The sequence below is a fragment of the Harpia harpyja genome, chromosome 4 (genome assembly GCF_026419915.1).
Source record: "Harpia harpyja isolate bHarHar1 chromosome 4, bHarHar1 primary haplotype, whole genome shotgun sequence".
Taxonomy (NCBI): Eukaryota; Metazoa; Chordata; class Aves; order Accipitriformes; family Accipitridae; genus Harpia; species Harpia harpyja.
The window spans coordinates 48,968,446-48,991,135 of NC_068943.1; the positions used below are offsets into that span (position 1 = coordinate 48,968,446).

General features: G+C 46.5%; 3 protein-coding genes across 5 annotated transcripts in view; 2 read left to right on the forward strand and 1 right to left on the reverse strand.

Moving 5' to 3' along the window:
• The first annotated feature begins 3,029 nt into the window (after nt 1-3,029).
• Nucleotides 3,030-5,767, forward strand: LOC128141206 (uncharacterized). Its single transcript, XM_052785815.1, has 4 exons — nt 3,030-3,466; nt 4,069-4,252; nt 4,578-5,388; nt 5,739-5,767. The coding sequence occupies exons 1-4, from the start codon at nt 3,261-3,263 to the stop codon at nt 5,765-5,767; spliced, it is 1,230 nt and encodes a 409-aa protein (XP_052641775.1). The 5' UTR covers nt 3,030-3,260.
• Nucleotides 5,768-5,832: 65 nt separating this feature from the next.
• Nucleotides 5,833-11,160, forward strand: LOC128140325 (uncharacterized). Of its 3 annotated transcripts, none has more exons than XM_052783886.1 (5): nt 5,833-7,829; nt 8,554-8,739; nt 9,031-9,203; nt 9,525-9,642; nt 10,644-11,160. In XM_052783886.1, exons 1-5 carry the CDS (start codon nt 6,027-6,029, stop codon nt 10,899-10,901), a joined length of 2,538 nt encoding a protein of 845 aa, XP_052639846.1. In that variant the 5' UTR covers nt 5,833-6,026; the 3' UTR covers nt 10,902-11,160. The 3 variants fall into 3 exon arrangements, with proteins under 3 accessions (XP_052639846.1, XP_052639847.1, XP_052639848.1); XM_052783887.1 differs by having other exon boundaries at nt 8,569-8,739; XM_052783888.1 differs by lacking the exon at nt 10,644-11,160 and adding an exon at nt 9,829-10,469.
• A 2,817-nt stretch (nt 11,161-13,977) lies between these two features.
• ZC3H6 (zinc finger CCCH-type containing 6) overlaps nt 13,978-22,690 on the reverse strand; it is a 29,687-nt gene continuing 20,974 nt past the window's right edge. The window contains exons 7-12 of the mRNA XM_052783900.1: nt 21,824-21,935; nt 21,138-21,247; nt 20,083-20,336; nt 18,922-19,442; nt 18,416-18,655; nt 13,978-16,830 (exon numbers count right to left, since the gene is read on the reverse strand). Of these exons, the coding sequence (XP_052639860.1) occupies nt 15,329-16,830; nt 18,416-18,655; nt 18,922-19,442; nt 20,083-20,336; nt 21,138-21,247; nt 21,824-21,935 (2,739 nt within the window). The 3' untranslated portion in view covers nt 13,978-15,328. The remainder of the gene's footprint in view (nt 16,831-18,415; nt 18,656-18,921; nt 19,443-20,082; nt 20,337-21,137; nt 21,248-21,823; nt 21,936-22,690) is intronic.

Genomic DNA, 22,690 nt, shown 5'->3' on the forward strand with positions numbered 1-22,690 from the left:
CAGGATGCGCGATTCCGGGTGCGTGCCGCACGGCGGCACCTCGCACGATGTTGCACGCTGCTGCACGTCACACGACGCACAATGTGGCACGATGCACAATGTTGCACGATGCACGTTGCTGCATGTTACCCGTTGCACGATGTTGCACAATGTGTGTTGCTGCATGTTACAGGTTGCTGCACGTTACACGATGCACGTTGCACAATGTTGCACGTTAAACGATGCTGCACATTACACGATGCACAATGTTGCACGATGCACATTGCTGCACATTACATGAGGTTGCACAATGCAGGGTGCTGCATGTTACACATTGCTGCTACACGACACACTTGCACAATGTTGCACATTGCTGCACAATGTTGCTCACTGCTGCATGCTGCTGCACGTTGCATGACGTTGCACAATGCACGTTGCACGATGTTGCACACTGCTGCACGCACCACCCCAGCTTCCCCCAAAGGGGAGGAAGGCAAGCACACCAGGCAGCATTTTCCCTCCAGCTCTCCAGCGTTTTGGAAGCAGCGGCATCAACACACCATCCACATGTCGAACACTGGGGTGAGGCAGTGCGAACGAACGCTCGGGACTCTTCTGCAGCTTTTTTAAAAGCAAACATCCCGACACCTGCGCATACAGCTGGAGTCAATCGGCTTTTGCACCTTCACAACAACGGGGGACTGTGCAAGAGGGTGAACTTCGTGCAGCTGTGCTGCCCCAGAGGCACATGTGATACAGTAAAAGTTGAAAGATCAAGAAAATGAGAATAAGCAAGAGGGAGTCATGAGCAATCACAAAGCTTAATTAAATGCTTGATGAATTTACGATCTTGCTGAGAAGGCACAAGCAGAAGCCTTGCTTGATAGATAGGGCCGGAAAAGGTAAGAAACTCCTGCCTTCGTTCACTAATGAAAACTTAGATAATAAGAGCACTAACAAGTATTTTTAGGGACTAACAAGCATTCTTTAGGATAAATGTTCCAAAACATGTAAAGGACCATACTGCGCAGAATCACCTGAGGAGCGTCAAGTAGCAAACAAGTGAGGAAGACTATGGAAGACCACCAGAGGACTCCTGAAGACCTCCAGAGACCTTCAATGCGCCTGCGTAAAGGACATTTGCATATGCTAATAGTTTCCTGGAAAACTAATGAATGTGCATAACATTTCTCAGAAATCTAGTGAATATGTATGTAGAACATGTACTTAACCTGCACAATTGGGCCTGACGGTGTGCACAATAGTGGAGCAATCCCCTGTGCACCCAGCGCTGCAATAAGGAATGCTGCAATAAAGAATGCCTGCTTTCTAAAACTCCCAAATCGAGTCTTAGAGAGTTTCTTTGACCGGCTTTTTCGGTATCACCTGTAACCCTCAGAATTACAAAAATAATTTCTAAAGGTAGATTCATTCGTGACCTTGCTGAAAACGTACATCCCTGTTAGGAAATGAGCTAGGATTGGAGTATTTAAAATACAAGGAAATTGAAAAAGTGAATTTATCCCAACTTGAAAGTCTTTTTTTTTTTTCCCCCCCCAGCTCTGATTCTGCTTTTATTTACATTATTCTGAGTTTCCACAGAATTACTTTAAAAGAGGCAGAGCTGAAGCTTAGGTTCCTGGGAGAAGGGTCATTGTTTCCAGTGGATATTCTGCATTAAGCGAAAGGGTACAGAAAAAGTCAGAACAGGCAGAAAATGTACCCATTTTCCCTTGCTTGCATTTGTGCACTACCGCCCCCACCCCCCCGCCCCGATTATCTGAGCACACATACGAGTCCCTCCTTATTTAGCAAAGCAGTTCAGCACACGGCTTACAGACTTCACACAGACAGATTCACAGGAGAAAAGGAGAAGGTAGAAATCTCTCTTTTTTTACCCTGTGAAGCTGCACCCGCCTCATTTCTTAACTGAAGGCGAAAGGGCCGAGGCCCTGCGAGGGACGCTTGTCAGCAAAGGCCGAAGCAGGAGCCTGGCTCTCGGGCAGGCCCGGCGTGAGGAGGGACCCCTCGAAGCGCCTTCTCTACTCACACAGCTGCTTATTTCCTCGGGTTTTTAAGGCCGGAGCGGTGTGTCCCCACACACATAGAGCCCACTCAGCCCCCCAGGAACGATGGTGGAGGGGCGGGGGAGGGAGGCAGGGAGCACAGCTACTCGCCCAGCGGGAGGATTATGGGGCTGGAAGGGCCAGGACTGAGCTGTGCAGACAGCCGGCCCCGACGTTAGGCAGATTAGCGGACCGGGGCCGGGGCCTTCAAGCCGCTGAGGGCGGGCGGAGGCGGCGGCCCGGCCTTCCCGCGCCCACCGCCGGCCTACAGCTCCCGGCGTGCCCCGCGGCCGGGCGGCACCGCGATGTCGTCACTGCCCTGCGCCCTCGGCGTCCCCATGGCGACGCTGGCGCATCCCGGCAGCGGGGCACCCCCCGCCCCCATCCCCGGCCCTCAAACGCCCTGCGGACCGCCAGCAATCCCCGGGGGGGGTACCCCCAGGGCTGAGGCAACCCCCAGACCTCCAGAAACGTCCCTGGCTTCCAAAGGGCAGGGGGGAGCAGAGAGAGACGCCCAGGGGCATGCCAGCCGCTGCCCCCCCCCCCCAGCCTCACACAGGCCGGCAGCAGGCGCTTGCCTTCAACCCTGTCCACAACAGGAACCGAGTTATGGTAATCAAGGTGTAATTAATCCCGCCCACACACACCCCCCCGCGGGTTCGTATCCCTGCCCAGGAGCTGTCTGCACGCACGCAGGCCCGTGGTGGCAGGGGCACTGCTCTGTCCCCCTGCTGACAGCCAGGTGGGTGCTAGGAGGTAACGTCACCCTCAACGTCACCCTCACCGCCACGGGGGTCTCACCCCTGGGAACAGCCCGCGACCCCGTCCCCAGCGCTTATCCGCTGGGCTGTCTGCACCCGGGTAAGGAAATACCGGCTCTGGCGTCCCTGGGCTCACATAACCATGTAAAGGCAGGAGTGCAGGACGGGTCTGGGGCATCCCCGAGTGCCTTGGAGCTGAGCAAAGCCAGAGGATGCTTCGCAGGCGGGACAGCAGAGCTGGGGGTCCACAGCAGGAAAGCTGGGGGAAAAGCCCACTGCTGGGGGAAATGCGGGTTGCTGACCTCGTTGCCGGGAGAAACTAAACCCAGTAGCATTTTCAAAGCCGGAAGCCACCATCCAAATCCAAGGTCGCTGGTAAAACTGATAACTGCTACACATTGCAAAGGATCCCAGATAATCCCAGGTTTTGTTTCCCTTTTCCAGGCAGCACAAAATGGAGCCTTTTTATCTCTATGACCTCGGGTTCCTAACAGAAAACAAAGCTATTCAAAGGATCCTCTGCCCCATGGCTGCGCAGCTCTGCCATCTAATCCTTGCCCTGGAATGGGAAGATGGGATTTGTCAGGACTTTCCCAATTTAGGGGAGAATGCAGAAAAATTAGCCAAAGCCACAGAAGAACTCGCTTCTGTTGCAAGAAGGTAAGTTTGCTGGGTGTCTCCACGGCAGATTTGGGGGCTGGGAAGGAGGAGGAAGGGATGGCAAAGAAACTGGCAGGGAGCCTGCCTCTCCTGCCTGGTGCTCCCTGCCTGCACCCCCCTGGAGAGGTGGAAGTGTGAGGAGGAAGGGGATGGGGAACGTGAGGGGAGGAATAGGATTAGGAAGGGAAAAGGACAGATGGGACAAAGCAGGGATACACGCTTGGAAGCAAGGTGGCAAAGCAAGCAAAACCTCAACAAGCAACGTTTAAGCTAAACACATCTTAAAGTAATAGACAATTGACCAAATGCTTCAGTGAATTTACTGAATGCTTCAGTAAAATTGGAGCCCAAATCCACAATCAGGGACTGGCCACTGGGTTATTCTGCTGTTACAGCTAGGACCTGGTAGATTGTAGACATCCTATCTTAAAGTGAATTGCAGCCACTGCAAAAGGTTCTGAAACGGTTTGCAAATACAGCTAAAATCAATTCAAGCCCAGTTAAGGTCTGGCGTGGCTAGTTGTTGTGACAAAGCCCGAGGCCCCGCCGAGGCTGGTACTCACGGGATGGCAAAGAACTGAGCCCAGCGGCTTCTGTTCCAGGTTGGCTGAGGAGTCCAGCGACGAGGTGTTCAAGGAGGAGACGTGTCCCGCGGCCGAGTCCCTCATCCTGGCAGGGAGGTGCGTGCTGCTGGCGGCCCACAAGCTCCACGTGCAGCCGGAGAACCCTAGCCACAGGGAGGAGCTGGCTGTGTCGGCAAAGAGGGTCTTAACAGAGACAGTGAAGGTAACAGCAGAGGGGGACAGTGCCGGAGCGAGGAGGGGAGGAGGTCAGGCTGGGATGCAGCAGTGGGTAAGGGTGCAGCTGTAGGGGGGACAAGAGCTGCCCTCCACCAGGACAGGGGCTGGGGCTCAGGGGAAGCTCTACCTGGAGCAATGGTTGTTTCTTCACTGTGTGCTCACTAGGGCAGGTCTGCTGAGCAAAACGCACCTCTTCTCTTCCCTACAAGGGCTGTGGTGTCATCTTGGCTGCACAAGAGAAGAAATAGTGAACAGGGATTCTTGAGCCTTAGCCACTCCGACCAGTTTTTCTGACGTTTATTTCTGATTAGATCCTTCAGATGGAAGACGCTGCTGGGGCAAGGAGGATAATTCAGGCTGCCAGCTGGCTTTTGGAGTGCTTGAGCGTGCTGCAGGATGCAGGGGACATGCCAGGACTGTTGGCTGCTTTCCGGGCCTTTTCCAAGGCCCTGCTTCTGCTGAGCAATCTGACAGCAAAGCGCCTCAAGGAACTCAGAGATTGTCCTCGACAGAGGAGATTGGCCCAAACTTTGCAGCTCCTTCAGAAGTGTGTTCCTTTGCTCCACGCAGCCAAGCACAGTGATCCTAAACACTCCTGGGATCAGCAAGTGAACCTCTCCAAAGGCTATGCTTTCCAGCTGACGGAGAGGACCATCAAAGAGCTCACTTCCCTGCTTATCAACAATACGGGCAGCGAGCAGCCATGGGAGAGAAATGGGACCTTCTCCCAGCACGTGAGCAGGCTGCTGGCTCTCCTCTCTCGCCCAGACCCAGTGCATCTCTCCGACAGTGAGTTCAGTGCTCATGTGGAAGCGGTCATTTTCTACTGCCTGCTTCTAGCAGACTCGTCCAGGCCAGATCTAAAGCTGGACCTGGTAAAACATTGCTGGGTTCTGCTACAGCTGAGGAAGAGCATCTGCAGCCATGTAAGCCAGCAGGAGGGATGGCCAGGGCAAAGCTGGGGAGAAAGCAGCCTGGAGGAGGAATGTCACACCATGAGAAAGGAGGTGGAGACTCTCGACCAGGCAGTGCTCACAGCTACTCTGTGCCAAATCCTCGACACCTTCTTAGAGGGAAAGGAGCCCCTGAGGCAGTTAGTTGAAGATGCCCTCAGCCTTGCTGGTACAGGGTGTTTTCCAGCAGGACAAGGAGGACTTTTAAAGAAGCTTCAGCCCCTCACTGCCACGTTCTTCACACACGCCCAGCAGATGCTCAGAGCGGCAGACTTTGTTCTGTCCAGGTGCACCAAAACCCAAACCGCTAGAGAAATCAGAGAGTGGGTAGAGTATCTGAAGACACTCCTTGCCAGTCTCCCTCCACTGCTCACAGAAATGAGCAGAAATACAGCCCAGACGAGCGCTGCTGAGCAACTGCAGTCCTTGTACCATGCGTGGGCTGGAACAACAGAAAGCCTCTTGCGGTGTTGTGAGGAGACGGTCAGCATGCGTGAATTCCTTAAGCTGTCCGTCCAGGAAATGGCCAAGCACAGGGAATGGTGTGAAAAGGCCCTGGAAAGTCAGGACTCCGAGAGGCTCTCTTGGCACGCAACTCACCTCACCAGTTGGGTTCGGTGGGTGGTTGAAGCTACCACCAGGTACAGGGACAGAGCCACAGACCCCATTTTCAGGAATGGCTTGCTGGTTTGGGTTGAGCAACTGGCCAACTCCATCCTTGAGCTGAAAGCAGTCACAGTCCTTTGCCCAGAGAGACTCTCCTGCCTCCAAACTAGGGATGTCTTTTCAAAGGCAGCGAGCTGCCTGATGGATACTGCTCACCACATCCAGGATGGGCTGGATGGGTCCAACCACCCAGATATCCTCAGCCCTCTCCGAGCACAAGTGCGAAGCACTGATGTTGCAAAGGGGCTTGAATTCAGTCCATCGCATGCTGGGCTAAGAACCATTACAGATGAGGCTGCGTTGCAAGAAGACATCTTACATTGTCCGTCTTCACAACCAGGTAACTTACACCCGGATGTTGTTCCAAGGAAAGGAGATACGCACCCTGTCATTACAGCTCTCCTAGCAGCAACAAGAGCCCATGATATAGCAGCTGTCAACGCTGCTTGCTCTGCCTTGCTTGAACTCTCCAACAGCTGTATCGATGCGGCAAAGGAAGCGCTGCCCGTTGCTGAGTCTCCCCAGATGGAGACGCTGGGGCAGTACCAGAAGATTGTATTACTGACACCATGTGTTATTAGCCTGGCCAGGGAAACAGCCCCAAGGCAGCTTCATCATCCAAACAGACTTCTCCAAATGGCACTCACGCTCTCCAAAAGGATCTGTGAGACCAAAGAGTGCCTGGCAGCCGTGGCAGGCTCCTGGTATAGTCTGTCTCAGCAAGTATTTGGCTTTATCTTGTCTGCTGACTTTCTGAGAGGCAAACAGGCTTTGGACGAGACTATGATGAGTTTAGCAGGAACAGTTCAGTTAGCAGGAGACATTGCAAGCGTAGCCTGCAGTAAGGAAAATCCCATTTTCCCCAATGTCTGGGAGAGCTTTCAACAGGTCCAAGCCAAGTTTTCACGTGCTCAGATGAACACCAAAGCGTTACTTGAGAAAGCAGCATCCTTCAAGGGCTCCTGCAGGGTGGGAAAGGCCAGCCTGGAGCTGCACTGTGTCCAGTGGGCCATCAGCATGCACGTCCTGCTGGGCGCTGTGGATCGGTTCATAGGCAGGGACATCCTGTTCCTGCGGGAGCTAAGGAGCACCGTGAAGAACAAGCTTTGCTCACGGAGTCTCTTGGCTGCTGTGTCTGAGAACTCCCTGAGGCTGCAGGAGGCCGCCCGGCTCTCTTACTTGTCCTGCCCTGAAGACCATGGTGGCAGTGAAATCCTAGCGCTCAGGGAGGAGATAAAGGTGCTAATGGAAGCACTGCTGGATGCCTCCAATACCCTCTTGGTCTCCCCACTGTCTACTGCCAGCTTGTACATTCGCTTTGAGCTCCTGCAGAAAGACTTGGCCCTTAGGGCCAAGGCATTGTTGCTCCACCTGGAGAAGGTCAATACCAAACACCTGCGGGTCATCCGAGATGTCGTTGGACCAGCCCTGTCCCCCCTCTCTCAAGAGGAGAGGGGGAGAAGCAAACAGGCCTTTGAAGAGAAGGCAAGTTGTCTAATGGCTAATGTTCAGTGGGTAAAAACCACCCTCCAAGACATTCTGGAGGCCAACATGCAACTGCAGTCACAGGCAAACCTGCTCTCCGTCGCAGACCACCTCCTGATCCTCACGTCTGACGCAGTGGGCAGCGCCAGCCAGCTCTTCCAGAGCCACCAGGACAAAGGGCATCTCCGCCTAGACAGTATTGTCTGGTACTGGTCAGCAAAGGCGCACTACCTCGTCACACAGCTGCAGGCTGTCCAGGGCATCAGTGGACATACTCTGCAGCTCATTAGACAATGCCTGCAGAACGTGGGGGACCAGTGCTCTCCAAGACAATGCAACAGCACAGCCAAGCTCTTCCCAGCCCGAGAGCTTGATGCTCTGAGCCACACCAAGTCAGCAGAAACTTGCCCGAGCAGGAGCGGTCAAGGAAGTGGAGCTGCCAGGGAGGCACGTGAAATGGTACAGTAGCTTTTTACCCCATCAACTCTTACTGCAGGATGATGGCCAGGGCTGTCAGTCAGTCCTGGTACTCACACCATGGAGCACTAAGATAAGTGATGTTGGCACAGACCTCTGGAGGTCAATAGTCCAACCCCCTGGCCACCTTCACAGTTAGATCAGGTTGCTGCGTGCCCTATTCAGCTGAGTTCTGGATATCTGATCTGATGGGCACTCTTGCATAAATAAACCCATCTCCAAAACACTGTTTCTGAGGAGCAGAGGGCTGTACCGCTCTCCCTCCCCTGAAACACTACCTGTCTCTGCTCAGCTGCTCACCTCTCCACAAGCACCCTTTGGGACTACCAGCAAATCCACTCCCACAACAACTGCTGCTGGTTGTCAGGAGCTGGCAAAGGCTTCAGCAACACGATCCAGATCACTCAGCAGAGCAGTTTAGAGCACTTAATCATACTTCTCAACCGCGGGCGCTGTCAGCTTACACGACAGCTACCACCCATTTGGAGATAGCTCCAGGAGACAGCAGCACGGGGCACTGGGATTTTATAGTCCCACCGTGGGTGAAGGTGAGAGAAGGGCTGGTTGGGAAGGCAGAGCAGACCCAGCGAGGTGGCAGGCAGCTCTCCCATCTCCTTTACTCACCAAAAACTGCTTCAGAAACACACAGGCGGAGACTTCTCAGCATTGGTGCATCTGCACGCTCCAGACTTCGAAATCTGTTCAGTTCTTGTCTCAACAGCACCAGAACGGTCCTCCCAGTGTCTCCTTTGCCAGCGGCCCTGCGAAGCACAAGAGAGAAGACAGTGACACATGGCAGGGTGGCCCCAGTAAGATGTCCCAGGTCACCAAAGACATGGCAACAAGGATGCTTCACATGACTCAGTTCCTGAGGAAGAAGGGCCCCATTGTGGTATGGAGTGTTTCACCTCCTCCACCCCAGCACATTTTTTCCTCAAGAAGCACGGTCAAAGCCCAGTGCCTGCTGAAACCCCTGCATTACCCTGCTCTTGTGAGAGTGGCACCAGCTACATTTATGTAAAGCACTAGAAATCACTTCTTCCTGGTTAGATGTGAACTTGGCATCCAGTCCTTTCCTTGTTTCAGAATATATCTGGGCTTCCAGGATACTCCCCCTGTCTTGCAGGAAAAGTGGTCTTTTCTCTCCTTCTCTCCCCAAACATTTCTTTCTATTTTGTTTTAGAGCAAGGACCAGCTTGTCGCCTGCGCAAGGCAAATTGCTTCTGATGGGCAGGCGTTTGTTAAATTTGGCCGCATTGTTGCGAAGCACTGCCTGGACAAGAGATGCTCCGCAGAGCTGCTGTGCGCCACAGAGCAGACCCACACCATCAGCAGCCAGCTCAGCATTGTGGCCAGGTGAGTTCAGGGTCAAGGACAATCTCTCCCAAGGCTGGTGGCCCCCTTCTCAAAGAGATGTGCACGGTGGTCTCCAGACGCCCTTGTTGGATCTGGGTGTAGCCCTCAGAGTTCAGTTACAGTTCAGGGGGCTCCCTCTCCTCTTCCTGTTGCTGTAAACAGCCCTTTCCTCCCCCAGTTTGCCTGCCTCTGTGGAAACCTGCTCTGATCGCGCAGGGGACAATCTTCCGGTGTTGGGAGTAACCGACAGAGTTCTGGCCACACAGGGGAAGCACACTGTCTGATGTTCTTCTAATAAAATCCTTTAAAATGTCTTTTAAGGGTAAAAGCAGTCACTGCAGAGAGCAAGTCCTCTTCTGAGCTGCTGGTGAGCAACGTGCAGAACCTAATTCAAGCAGTTTTGCATGTTCTGAAGGCAGCTGAGGCAGCATGTATCAAAGTAAGTTAACGCTGGTGGCATCAAATAGGTTTTGCAAGGTAAGTCCACGCTGTGGGGAGCTCCTGCAGCCAAGCCGGGTTATGGGAGGTGGGAGCCAGCTGCTGTGGGACCTCTTGACTCCAGCTGGGGGTAGACATTCTTACTGTGATGTTTTTATTTTATGCCTTTCTGTCTTTGTTTCCAAAGCCCAATATGCATCTTTCCAGGCATTGAATCTGCTCTGTCACTGCTACCAACTCTGAAGTCATCTTTAGCTGGTCCGTTTCCCATTTCGTTTTTGGATAGGAGAGCAGCAGCATCTCACTGGAGCCTTTATTTGGAAATAGTCCATGTCAGTCGTAGCCTTTATATTGTCTCAGGATGAGCTTTGATCAAAACTCCCAAGAACCTCCCTTGCAGCTGCCAATGATGGCTGATTGATCCAACCGTAAATAGTTTGTGAGAGCAGACTTTATCTGAAAGCACTCAGAAAACAAGTGCAAATACAACCAGACTCTCCACTGATGCAGTTTTTCATAGTGTGCCCTAGCCTCCTACGTAATCCTACAACTTCTGCTGAGCTTCAGCATGTCTTTTTGAGACATGGTTTTTATTAGAATCCTATTTGATGAACAATCAGCCACAAGGGTGAAAAAGCTCCTCCTGTGGTTAATTGCGTATACTGTTAAAAACTTGTATGTATGTCCATTTTTCACTTTGCTGATGTCAGCCTGAAGTAACTAGCCATTCTTTTATCTTGATTGTCTAGACTACAAAGTCCTCTATGACGTGGCTTTTTGCCTTTGGAAACTTCCCTGCTTATCAATAAACTATACTGCATTCCTTTTTTCTCTCTATAAGCAAGTTTTTAAGCACTTCTAAGCATTTTAAGCACTAACAGGTAGAGATGCCACACTGGTCACACACACATTGATGCATTCAGACTTTTATATCGTTTAAGATATTTTAAACGAGTTCATGTACAACAGTATATTAAAGCATGCAAATATTTTGTCTAATAGGGTTTGCGACAGCCCCCGCCTGACTCTGAAGAAGAAGAAGTAGCTGCTTTTTGCATGCAGTGGAGAAAAAACCTGTTGTGGCATAGAGCCAAGGAGTCTTTAAACTCAGAGAGGGATGAATTAGGGCTTCACAAGACTCAGGCAAGGGCTGAACCCACCCTGATGGCTATGGTGCAAGAACAATCACCTCAGACCAAGAATACACCCAAGTGTCCAAAACCTATTAAAGGACATACAATTACAGACAGCCACCTGTAAAAACAGGAAGGGACTTCTGCTGGAGGGACCTGCATTGCTAACTGGCCTCGGCAGAAAGAACGTAGCCCGTGCTGCACTCCTTCCAGCTCACATCTCTTCTGCTTGAGCTGCTCTTGCTGGAGGACTGAAAGTGCAAGGCCTGAAAAGGCTTTTGTGTGCTAGGCGTTCCTCCTGTGGCAAATTCCACCCTGCAGAGTCGCTGCTTCCTTTTGGCAACTGAACAAAGAGAAGAATAAGATGATGCCACACGCTAGTGTATTTCCTAAGCGGCCTCTCCTCCAGATGGTGTTTGAAGTTGAGTAATAAGATGTGATGCCAAGCCACAGAGGATACAGGAGTTGGGGAAGAGCTTTAAGATCCCATGAAAGAGAAAACAGAGGGTTTCCTGTTCAGTAAAATAACCATTCACTGATCTTTGTTACCTGGCGCCCAAGTAATTTTCAGCCTGAAACCATTACTCTTGAATCCACAGCCACCAAGTGGAGCTACAGTTCTTTATATTCATATACTGCATGCCCCCGTCCAGCTGCTAGCCAGCTCTGGCTCTTATGTAATAAGGCAGGCTTTTTCTTTTCTTTGGCAAACAGTGATATAGAGAAGACAGCATTTGATGAGGTACCTTCATTGTATTACTTTCAGTAACTTCCAGTTCTTCTGTGTTCTTCAGCGCCCAAGATGTGAACAGAAGGATGTAGGAACGCACTTGTAGCAGCACCAGCAAATCTGGCTGGAGGGAAGGATCAGGGGGTTCTGTAAATGATTGAATTGCTCGTCTCCCGCACAAGAAAGCCTCAGAGCTGGGACGTCTTTCTCAGGCCCTGATCTTTAGCACAGTATCAAACTTCTTTGCAACCATGCCCTTTTTAGCAACCATCCCTTTTTCTTCTAGGGGTAGCAATCCTAAATACCACACAGGAAGGGCAGCCAGAGATATATAACCCTACAGAAGAGCCAGTGCACTGGGTGGAGCTCATATGCAAAACACAAACTCAGAGGGTGACATGAAAAAGGCATTACAAAAGCTGGAGGAAAGAAGAACTAATTGAGGAGGAAGACAAAGGGATAGGATCACTGACTTTTGAAATGCAAAACACGAGTGTAATTAAGTATTCTCTACTTTGCAAGAATAAATTGATTTACTTTGCAATATGAAGGATTCACATTAGAGTCTTTTCATCATGGCAGAAAAATATTAAAACAGGCTACCTAGGGAGGCTAGAAATCACCCTACAAGTATTTCTGTCATGGGGCAGCAAACACCAGGTGGTGATCTAGCAATGCTTAGTCCTTCTGAAGTGCAGAGAGCAAACAAGGTCAGAGAAAAAACATTTTACTCGTTGACATCTCCAGGGCTAGCAGAAGCGGGGAGCATTTTGTCTCACCTGCTGCCCCCAACTCTGCAGATCTTGCAGCCTGCAGACAAATGAGACTTTTCTCCCAAAATCCCTCTCAGCCCCAGGACCCTCTTTTATCCAGAATAAAACATTCAATGCTGAAGATCACCCACCTCACAGCTACAGGCTTCCAGAGTATCCAGGACCAATGACCAGCTACTCCTGTTACCGCTCTCCACACCCATGCTTCACAGCCTCAGGGGCACAAGTTGCCAGCATCCGAGGGAAAGGCTGCTCCGTGCCAGCATACTGCACTTGCGGAAGAGATGGAAATGAGCCTCCCCTGCGAAAACACAGAAAACACAATCAGTCCGCACCGCAGATCAGACTTGACTTGCTTGGTGGCTGCAGCTCATTCCAGCCCACCTCGGTGTGGCAGGACTGTCCCCCACCTGCCCCCTCTGACACCCCCAGCACCTTCCCCATATCAGATAGTTTAGTACTTGCGCTGTAGCCATCAACCTCCTCGTTTTGAGAGTGCACAGTAGCAGCGGGAACACCAGAGCAAGCATAAACTCGGGGAAGAAACCTGCAACGAATAAAGCAGCAAGCACGGACAGATGGAGGAGCCAAGCAGCAGCCCGCAGACCCTCGCACCGTGGCTGGGGGAGCCCGCGGGGACCTGCTGGCTGGGCACGGCTGGATCTGGGAAGAAGGAAGGAAGGAGGCAGTTACACGTGGAAACAACAGGCTGCAAGAACTAGCTGGCCCCTTTCAGATTATGTTTCCTCCTTACTTTGTACCCCTTGTTTTCCAAAATAAAGACCTGTATTGTATCTAAGGTACTGAGATGGCAATGGATCTCCAAGGTTGGAAGCCAGCACTCTGCATCCCCCTACCAGAACACACCCTGCAACTCCAAAATGGGTCCATAACCAGACCGATGGCAAACCACTTGTAATGCATGTCATTTTGCTCTTGGTATCAAAGCTTTTCCTTTGACTCTTATTTTTCCAGTACTTTCAAAAAACCACAGAGAATCCAATTCAGTGATGACGTCATCGCCACTCTACGAGAAGTTGTAGCTTCAGGTTAGAGCTGCACATCCTACAAGTACTTTCCACATCTAAATGTGAAACAATGCCTTTGGCTTCAATACTGTCACTTTTTCTCTTTGTTCCCCTATCAATCCACGTGCTATTTCCAAACTCTTTCTACTTTTCCCTGCTGTCCAATTCTGCTGGCTTGTTTTTTTGATGAAGTTCTTGAACAGCCAAACTTGTCACCAGATGAAGTACTAAGAAGTGATTATGTAGGACTAACAGATTACTCCAAAATAACAACCAAGTTTCATGTCTGTTACCTAGTTTTCAATTATTTTGAGTGAGTGCGATTCAAAGTATCATAAAATTAATACAATTTTTACTCTAGGAAATTAGGAAGGCAAATTGAAACCATTATTGCCTTCAGCAATGTCTCCTCTGCCGTGTTTTGCACATGTAGAAATCAGCAGCTTCCCTCGGCTCATCCAAGCTCTGCTCATCCAAGCAAGACACTTGCAGTCTTGCCTGTTTGTCTCACAGGCACAAGAAACCAAAACCTCAGAATTTGTGATAAAACACTATACTGTCCCAGTCACAAGCATTACTTGGGCCAACAAACAGAAACAGAAAGGAAAAGGTCCACCAAGGAAGAGACTTAATGCAAAGAAACATTCCAAGTGGGCGGGAACCAGATGGCAATTGAGCAGACCGCAAATTTTTATTGTAAATGTAGCTAGCTAGGTATGACTACATTTCCTCTATATAAAAAGCAACCCAAAAGGCAAAACAAGAGAGGCTTTGAGGACAGTTGTGCTCTCGGCATGCAACATCTTCAGAAATTAAAGAACATGCATGACATTTCTCATAGCGATGCTGGTAATTGTAGTAAGAGAACAATAACGACTCTCTCCAAATCAGCAGTCTGATCTTGGAACCACGCAGCAAGCTAACTCCATTTGGATTGAGTACAAGGTTAGTTTAAAAACCTACTACGGTCTGACTGTGAAGCGGTGTAGCGACTGCACTAAAACCAGTTTTAGTCACCTTCGACCTGCAGACAGCCCCACTGCTCTCTCCCTGACGCTGACCTAGCTGCCAACATGTCAACATCACAGTCGTTACCAGACTTTAACTGTACCCTTTTTAATTTTTTTGTTAAAAATGTCATAAAGACACCATGAATACAAGTACTGCAGTTACATCAATACAAAAAAAGCAATACAAATTAAGCAGCTGAATACAAAAATACATTGAAATACATGAACACCACAATGTAACTTATAGCACTAATCAGAATTGTGTATGCGTGAAAAAATTAAATAAAAACCTTTTTTGTATTAGACAACTTAGGTATTCTTCACTTTTAACAGTAACTTTCTTCTAGTTATGTACTTCACAATTTCTTCTATATACAGCATAGAATAAAATATTTTTAAAAGATATGACATTTTTAATCCTCAATATGCGATATAGGTCTCTTTTACACTAAGAATATTGACTGCATGAATAAAAACTGTCAATGTCTTACATCAACTGATCTGAAAAGGAGGATCGTCATTTTCCTTTTAAATCATTTACGTAGGTTTTAAATCAGTTAGTAGGTTTGGCTTGATGCGTCAGACAATCCTTGTCAAACAGCGTCTCTCACAGTAATGTACATAATATTGCTTGTATCTATACAATCATACAAATGTGGCAATCATATCTAAATGTTGTTTATGAAAGAGACAGCTCACACATATACAGGTCTTCGGACTTTCTGAATGACTTATTTACAATGAAAGTGCTTTTATCAGCTCTAACACAATACATGGGGTTTTTTCTACATGTCAATTATTAGTCTCCCTGAAATTGGAAAAGTATTATATAGAAAATACCACAGCTTTGCAAACACTATAGCATACTGTATAACTGCATGTGGTTCTGAGATTAGCAGCTGAAAAGTGTTGATAATTATAATTTAAAAATAAATAAAGCAAAGAGGTAAACCAGTTACAAAACAGCAGAAAACTGCAATATTCACAACAGTAAAAAGACTTAAAATCAATTGCTAACAAAACGGTGAAGCAGTTGGATCGAAAGTCTTGAAAACATCTTTTAATGACTTATCATCTGATTCCCCATTCGGATCACTATCCTGTGTCTGAGTTACCTGTCCAGGCTGTCTAACCTGCCTTGGGTCGCTGTACTGCGGTCTGATTAATCCTGATAAAGCTTGGATAGGAAGATTATGCACCGCAGGTGCAGCACTGGAGTGTTTAGCCTGAGATTTACTGGTGCTGTTTGCTTTATCTGAAGTGGCTTCTGCTGATCCTTCTGTATTTTTTTCCACGTTTGAGGCAGCCTTCTGCAGTGATGTATCTTCTGAGAGACTGGGTTCATTTTTACCAGAATTTTTCAAAATACTTTTTTTCTGGTTCTCTCCATTCTCTCCTGAACTCGCTGGAGCTGTGTCCAATGATGAGCTGTGATCTCTCGGATCGTACAAACTAATACCGCTCAGTATCGAGCCTGGAGTTCCCAGCCTAACGCCACTCGATGATAGCTTGGGTGCGTACGGAGGCAGAGCATCTGGGTCGGGTTTAGCAGTGGCAGCTTCCGAGGGCTGCGATGAGCCAGCAGCAGATCTGGCGAGGCGGGGGTCAAACTTCGGAGGGTGTGAATCCTTTGCGACTCCATGATGTGTATCTGCGCTCGACAGTCTGTGGAGTCTGGGATCGACGTTTTTTTGTAAGCGAGGATCTCCTAATTTGCTTGAGCTACTGGCATGCGAATCTGCAGATGGATCCAAATAGCCGCTCCTGCCTGTTAAGTTGTTTTTTGCCTTTGCAGCTAGTCGTGGGTCAGCTGGCATTGCATTTGGGTGAGGATCGTTTTTCAAATTCCGCAGTTTATTAAGCCTCTGGTCAGCAATGAGGGGAGGAAGAGGTAAATTGATTGAAGAGACAGGGTCAGGCTTAGGCAAAGGTATTGGGAGCAAGTCTTCGGGTGCCCACACAATATGCTTAGCAAAGTTTGGTTTCATCAGGGTAACATCCATTTTAATGTGGCTGAACTGCCTAAGCTGAGATCGGGGATCCCTTAACGTTACACCAGGCAAAGGTTCCAACGGTATCAGAAAAGCTCTTTCTCTCAGTTCTCTTTCTGAGTCCTCTTCATCATCATCCATCCCTTTTTGCTTGACCTTAACTCCAGTGTGCGCATGGTGTAAATCTAGCTTTGCTCCCCCAAGAGACGAGCTGGCATGACCACCTTCACTGACCTTGTGCATCCTGGGATCTCGTACAAGCCGTGGGTCCAAGGATGCGGATTCTGAAGGCTTTCTGGGGTTGGACCGTGGAGAGGCCCGAAGTCTCGGGTCAGCAGCCTGAGGCCCTGTGCCTTTTTCTTTTGCCAGCCTCGGATCAGAAGGAATACCAAGCATGTGCTGCTCTGTGGAATGTTGTTGCCGATTCCTAAAATTCTCGCTTTGTTTCTTTAAGGTTTTTAGTATTGATTTAACACTGCTCCCCTCTTCCTCTTCACTACTGGAATACCAGTTGACATTGTCATCTAGGAAAAAAAAAAAAAAGATTATTCAAGCAAATAATCACCAGTGAATACAACACACTTACTCATATAAAGTGTAACTTCTCAGTAAAATCAAACTGAAAAGACCTGATATTAAATCATCACTCTCTGTATTATAACAACTGTAATCTAAAATGACAAAAATCAAGGAAGAACAGACATAAAAAAAAAAACATAGCTAGTTGAGATACTCCCAAACTCTGCTGCATTCTCTCTACATATCTGCCTGTCAATATTAATCTGGGAAAATAACCTGCTTTCAAACAATTATTTCTACCAGTACTAGTAAAAAAAACATTTAAGATCTGAGTCTTGATGAAAATGACCTTCATTGTGGGATGGCAGAATGAAAAGTAAAATGGCACCTTACAGCAGTCTTAAAAACAGATCAATTACAAATGTGGAATGTGCTGCCTTCTTATAATCAAAATCACAAGGTTTTGGGGAGAGGTCAAGATTCAGGAAGGGAAGAATTAAGAGTATTTAATTTGCAAGGATAAATTCTCAACTATCGCATGCAATTTACTAGAAAGACTTATCAACACAGCTGTGTGCTCAGGTCCACATCCTAAACTTGCTTACTCACTGAAGGAGACTAGTGGTCTATTCTGGCTCAGCAAAATGAGAAATGAAAGCGAAACCCATCAGCATCACCACTATCTGATACACAGTAATGCATGTTTCCTCAACGCTTCTTGTACCACACAAATATTCAACAAGGAGTGACATGTTGTTGGAGGCAGCTAACAGAAACATTTTTCCGTTACACTGCCTTCTGATAGCCTTCTTCTCTAGACGGGAGGCCCAGTCACTCTAAAGCACTGGTGAGAAGTCTTCAGTTCAGAGCAGATTACTCTAAGTTGCTCTGGCATCTCCACCTCTCTCTCATCATTTGATCAGAATTACATCAGCAATGTCCTCAAAAACATTTGATACAGCAACTGCCTTTTGGTCAGACAGAAGATGCATTTCTGGACACATAACCTAGCAGCCTCAGAAAAGGGCGCAGCAGGGAGCAGGCCAAGGGACAAACGTACTCTGTGTGGCTGAATCTGATCGGCAGGCTTACTGCTCTCCATCGTCCAGGTTACAGAAGAGACACTCAGATTAAACACTGCAAATTTCAGGTATCACAGAGGAAAAAATACTCCTCTAGAGAAATGGAATATGCAGAAAAGATCAAGAGGCACAACTGAATAAACAGAATCTAAGATGCACTTGCAGTACTGGCAGTTAGAAATAATAACTTTTCTGTTTCAATCGGGGATTTAAAGAAGTAATGGAGTTATAGACAACAGAACCTTTTAAAAGTACAAATCATATCCAAAAATTATCCACAGATCTTTCTACTTGGAATTGGAATGCAGCAGCTAAGTGTATACTAAATTCCTGGAACAAGTTGGGAAGGAAAGCAAGTATATTCAGCTGAAAATATTACTCGAGTTGGTACTTGCACACTCACAATAATTGCAAATGGTAATGTGATGAAAATCCAAGTCAAGAGATTTGTTCCAGGCTAATACATGGTCAGTAAGTACATTTGGAACTCTAACAAAATTATCTTTACCTTCATCTTTGCTCATTGCCCTCTGACCCTGGCTGCTGAAAGAGTCTCCATCTCTTTGATGCTTTTGACTAAGTCTTACGTAAAGGGCCTTCTGCATTGCTGGAAGAAAATCCGGTACATTAATGGCTGGTTTATGGCCCATATGGCTACTCATGCAGTCTGACTCACTTCCACCTTGATGGGACTCTTGAGCCATGAGGTGAGCCTGGTGATCCGTAAATTCTCCATGCCATGTTCCATCTGTAGTACAAAAAAAACAGTTAGCAGCTAACCTATACAAGCTTTTACAGCAGAGGAGATAAAATATACTCAAGCAAAACTAATGTGACTTATATTACATGACTGCAAAGCGTCAGCTGAAAAAGCCTATATACTGAAGATACTTCAGGGGGTTTGGCTCTCTATCCAAAATTCTTTCAGCTGTTCAGCTTTGGAGCCATGATGTTTTAATACCGCGCAACTGCAAAGTGCCATATCAAGGAACAACAATTTTTAAATGTCCTTACCACCAGAGTTATTAGCTGGCTGGAAGTTATGTACAGCTTGATGAGAATAGTAGTTGTCATAGAAATCAGCTGGGTTCTGAATAGGCTCATAATTCATGTTGGGCTGCCGTTCACCAGGCATCTGCTGGTATTGTGGCCCTGGAGTACAATGATTCTCTCTCGGCATATTCACCATATGTCCTTGAACTCCTGGGGCATTGTAAGATCCACCGAGACCCGGTGGTGTGAGAGGTGGACCACCTTGCTGTCCTTGCATAGGCATACCAGTCTGGTTCTGCGGTCCAAGAAAGCCTGGTGGAACACCCTGCATAGGAGGACTCTGTGGCATTCCTGGGCCTTGAGGCCCTGCGCATGGATGATGTCCAGGAGAACCTGGGTGCATTGGCGGCCCATTATGTCCTTGTGACATGCCGGGTCCTGGCCCTGGACTTGAACCTGGATTATACATATGCTGAGAATGTGGGTCGTTTCCCTGAAATGGTGGTCTTGGTGGTGATGCGCTGTTATAGAAGGTTGGTGGCCTGTAGGCAGAAGAAAATTAGTGAATCAAATTTTGCATCTACAAAGATCAACAGCCTATTAGCTATTTTCTCCCCCTCCTCACTCTTACAGATGTCTGTTTGTACTTATTTGATCTTAAGTTGGATAAAAATCTGAAAGAAGCAAAATGATTTTCAAAGAGAGTGACTATATACATTACATATACATCGTAACATGTGACAGAGCTTGTCTGGAAGTAGAACATTTTTTCAATATTAGCACATGCAGAACTGGACATTTGCTGCAACTAGGAGTTTTAGAGATGCCAAGGCCAACAGTCTCCATCAGGAGTGTCCATTAGCTTTGGTCAAGAAAAAGTGAGCTATAAAAAGATAGTAGAAGAGAATGAACTTTGCTCAACCTGCAAATGGAGATAGGCAAGGCAGGCACAGAGGCAAAACAAGAGCCAATGGAGTGACTTTCTGGAAGGTCAAAGCTCAGTAAATTCTCTTCTATGGAAAGCATTAAATAAGTAAATAATTATGATAACCAATATTTGACAGATCATTAACTTAGCAATATACTCAGAAGTATATACTTCTGACAGAAAGGAAGATAATCGTTTCAATATTTATGCAGCAATGTTTTAAGGAGAGTCCTACACAAAATTCTAAAACCTACTTTTTTCCAATTTTGTGTGCTAAATCCACAGTAGGCTTCACAACTATTTCAAAGAGAGATGGGATTTTCTTATACTCTCCTGAAGGATCTTGATAATTTTCTATGTCGGACTCAGAAAACGGATATTGCTCTGGCGGGGTTGGCAGAAGTCCAACACCTGGTGGTGGCTTAGGGAGAGGAACTATGCCACGCTTTCTAAGTTCCTCCAGTTCTTTCTCATCTTCATTTTGTGGTTCCTCCTCCGTATTCAAAACCTAGAACAAAGCAATGTAGCAAACACTTCATAAATTTTGCAGTATATGCAAGTCAATTTAGTGTTGCACTTTCCATTTAAATGTAATTACCTGCTACAGTACTACTATATATCAAATTCAAACTCAGATGAATTATAAATCTATTATTACTTGTTTTGCAGGACACCGATTCACAGCCAGGAAGAAAACTATTTCTGTAGCCAGGAAGGGACAATTTCACACAAGTCCATTTCCTTCAAACAGTAATTTTAAGTGACAGAAGTTGAAGGACTTATTCTAAGATTTGTAACGTTTCTGGTGTAAAATTCACGTCATTTTTCTGTTAAGGCCTGTAGTATAGGAACTGGAGAGAGACACAAATATCCTGCTTAAAAAAAAGGTCAGGATTTCATGAATGATTCAGAGGAGGCACCTCATTCCTTTCTCCACCCTGAGTGCAGAAGTAAGTCAGATGATATCTAACTTCTAGGCAGCTAAAGGTAGACAACACAAAAGCCACACTTCTTGTTACACAGTACATGAAGATTTCCACAGAAGGGGATGCAAAAGAAGCATGAGCAAAAACATGAGTTGTGAAAATAAACGAGTCTCATATGGTTAAAAAAGAACCGAGTAACTGATGGCAAGGGCAATTCCTGGTTTGAACCTGGTCACCGACTTACTGTGCTGAAGAGCAACAGGGAAGCTTAACATCGTTAGTGTTTAGCATTACACTCCCTGAGAATCTCTCAGAAATTTCCAGCAACCCCCCCCATTCTTTTTAGCAACAAACCTTATGTTTACAGGCTACAAATTGCTCACCTTATCCAACAGCTCTTTTGTTTCTGCAGTCAGGGGAGCATGAGAAAATTTGCACTTATCTCCTTGATAGCATTTGGCTCCTGTATGGTAGAACTTGCAAGGGAATTCATGTAAGCAATGTATTAAGGATTCCTAACAAAGGCTGACTTCTAGTTTGTGCTGTTCGGCAAGTTTATGAAATTCAGCTGTCAACTATCCTTCAATTCTTCACCAGTACTTAATCTTTCCAAAGCAGTATGTTAAGAATTTTGAAAGCTAATAACCAACTTACCTCCTAGTTCCATTTAACATTCTACTAATAATTACATTACTGTGGCCTTAACATTATTTTTGACTTGATTCTAAAATTGTGATTAAAAAGATGAAGGTCTCAATTCCAGAGTAAAACACAAGTCCTTTACAACAAACAAGACCAGATCAGGGTTTTTAAAGTATGTGGACAAATACATCTAACTTCAACTTTCAACATTAAAAAGCCTTAAAACTGAAAACAAACCAGTAATTTTATATGTATTTTCTCCTCCTAAGTATTTGAGCAGAAAAATAACCTTCTTGTAGTAAATCTACATAGTCTTTGGTATAGTCTCTTAAGAACAGAAATCGCCACCCTTAAAAATCACTTAGATCAATTAAGAGTAAATATAAACTTCCAGTTTAATTCAAGTATATATTTTTTTAAAGGATATTATGCAAATAAATGCAGTTCTCTCCTTTGGTGCAGTAACCCTGTATGTAAAACTTGCAGATTTCCTTTTTCTTTTCAATCTCTGCATCATGATCAAATTTACACTGCTCTCCCTATAAATAAAAAAACAAGAAAAAACATTATCTATCTGAAATGCTGAGTAATTCCATTTCATATTTAAAGAAAAACATCCTCCTTAGCTGAATTTAAACTTTTTATCTTTACTAACACAGAAATGCATTATAAGCATGTCCCTAAAAACTGTCAATACAGGGGCCTGGACATAGATAAACAATTCCTGAATTGGGATTCAAAAGAATATATGTAGTGGTCACAGAAAACAAGCTGGTCTTATAGTACCAGTTCTCTGCCTCCACCTAGCAATTTGCATTAAAAAGGCATTTAAACAAATACTTTACTGAAATTATTTTCCATATAAACAATTATGCACTTGATCAGAAAACCTGATTCTGTTTTTTAAGGGTGTGTGGCAGAACTTAAAAAAATCCAACAGGCAAATTATTAAGATTCTTCCATGCAGGAAAAACAGAGTCCAAATAGTATCAAGTTTATATCAACCGTATCATGTTATATATTAGGATTACTCTGCTGGAGAAGGTTTTTTGCATATTTTTTGTATTTATTTTCATGAAAAATACCCTCAGTGCTCTTTCAGCCACTTGTTTTAAAACTGAAGGTGGCAGCAAATGCTCATCTTACTGAGCATACTAAAATATATAAAGGCAGCAACAAATGCATTGTTTTCAATTCCCCCCTGGTTTGGGAAAAAAGCATACTGATTTTCACCTTTACTTTGACCATTTGAAAAAGAAACAGAAAATGTTCTATCTCTAAATACACAGAGGAA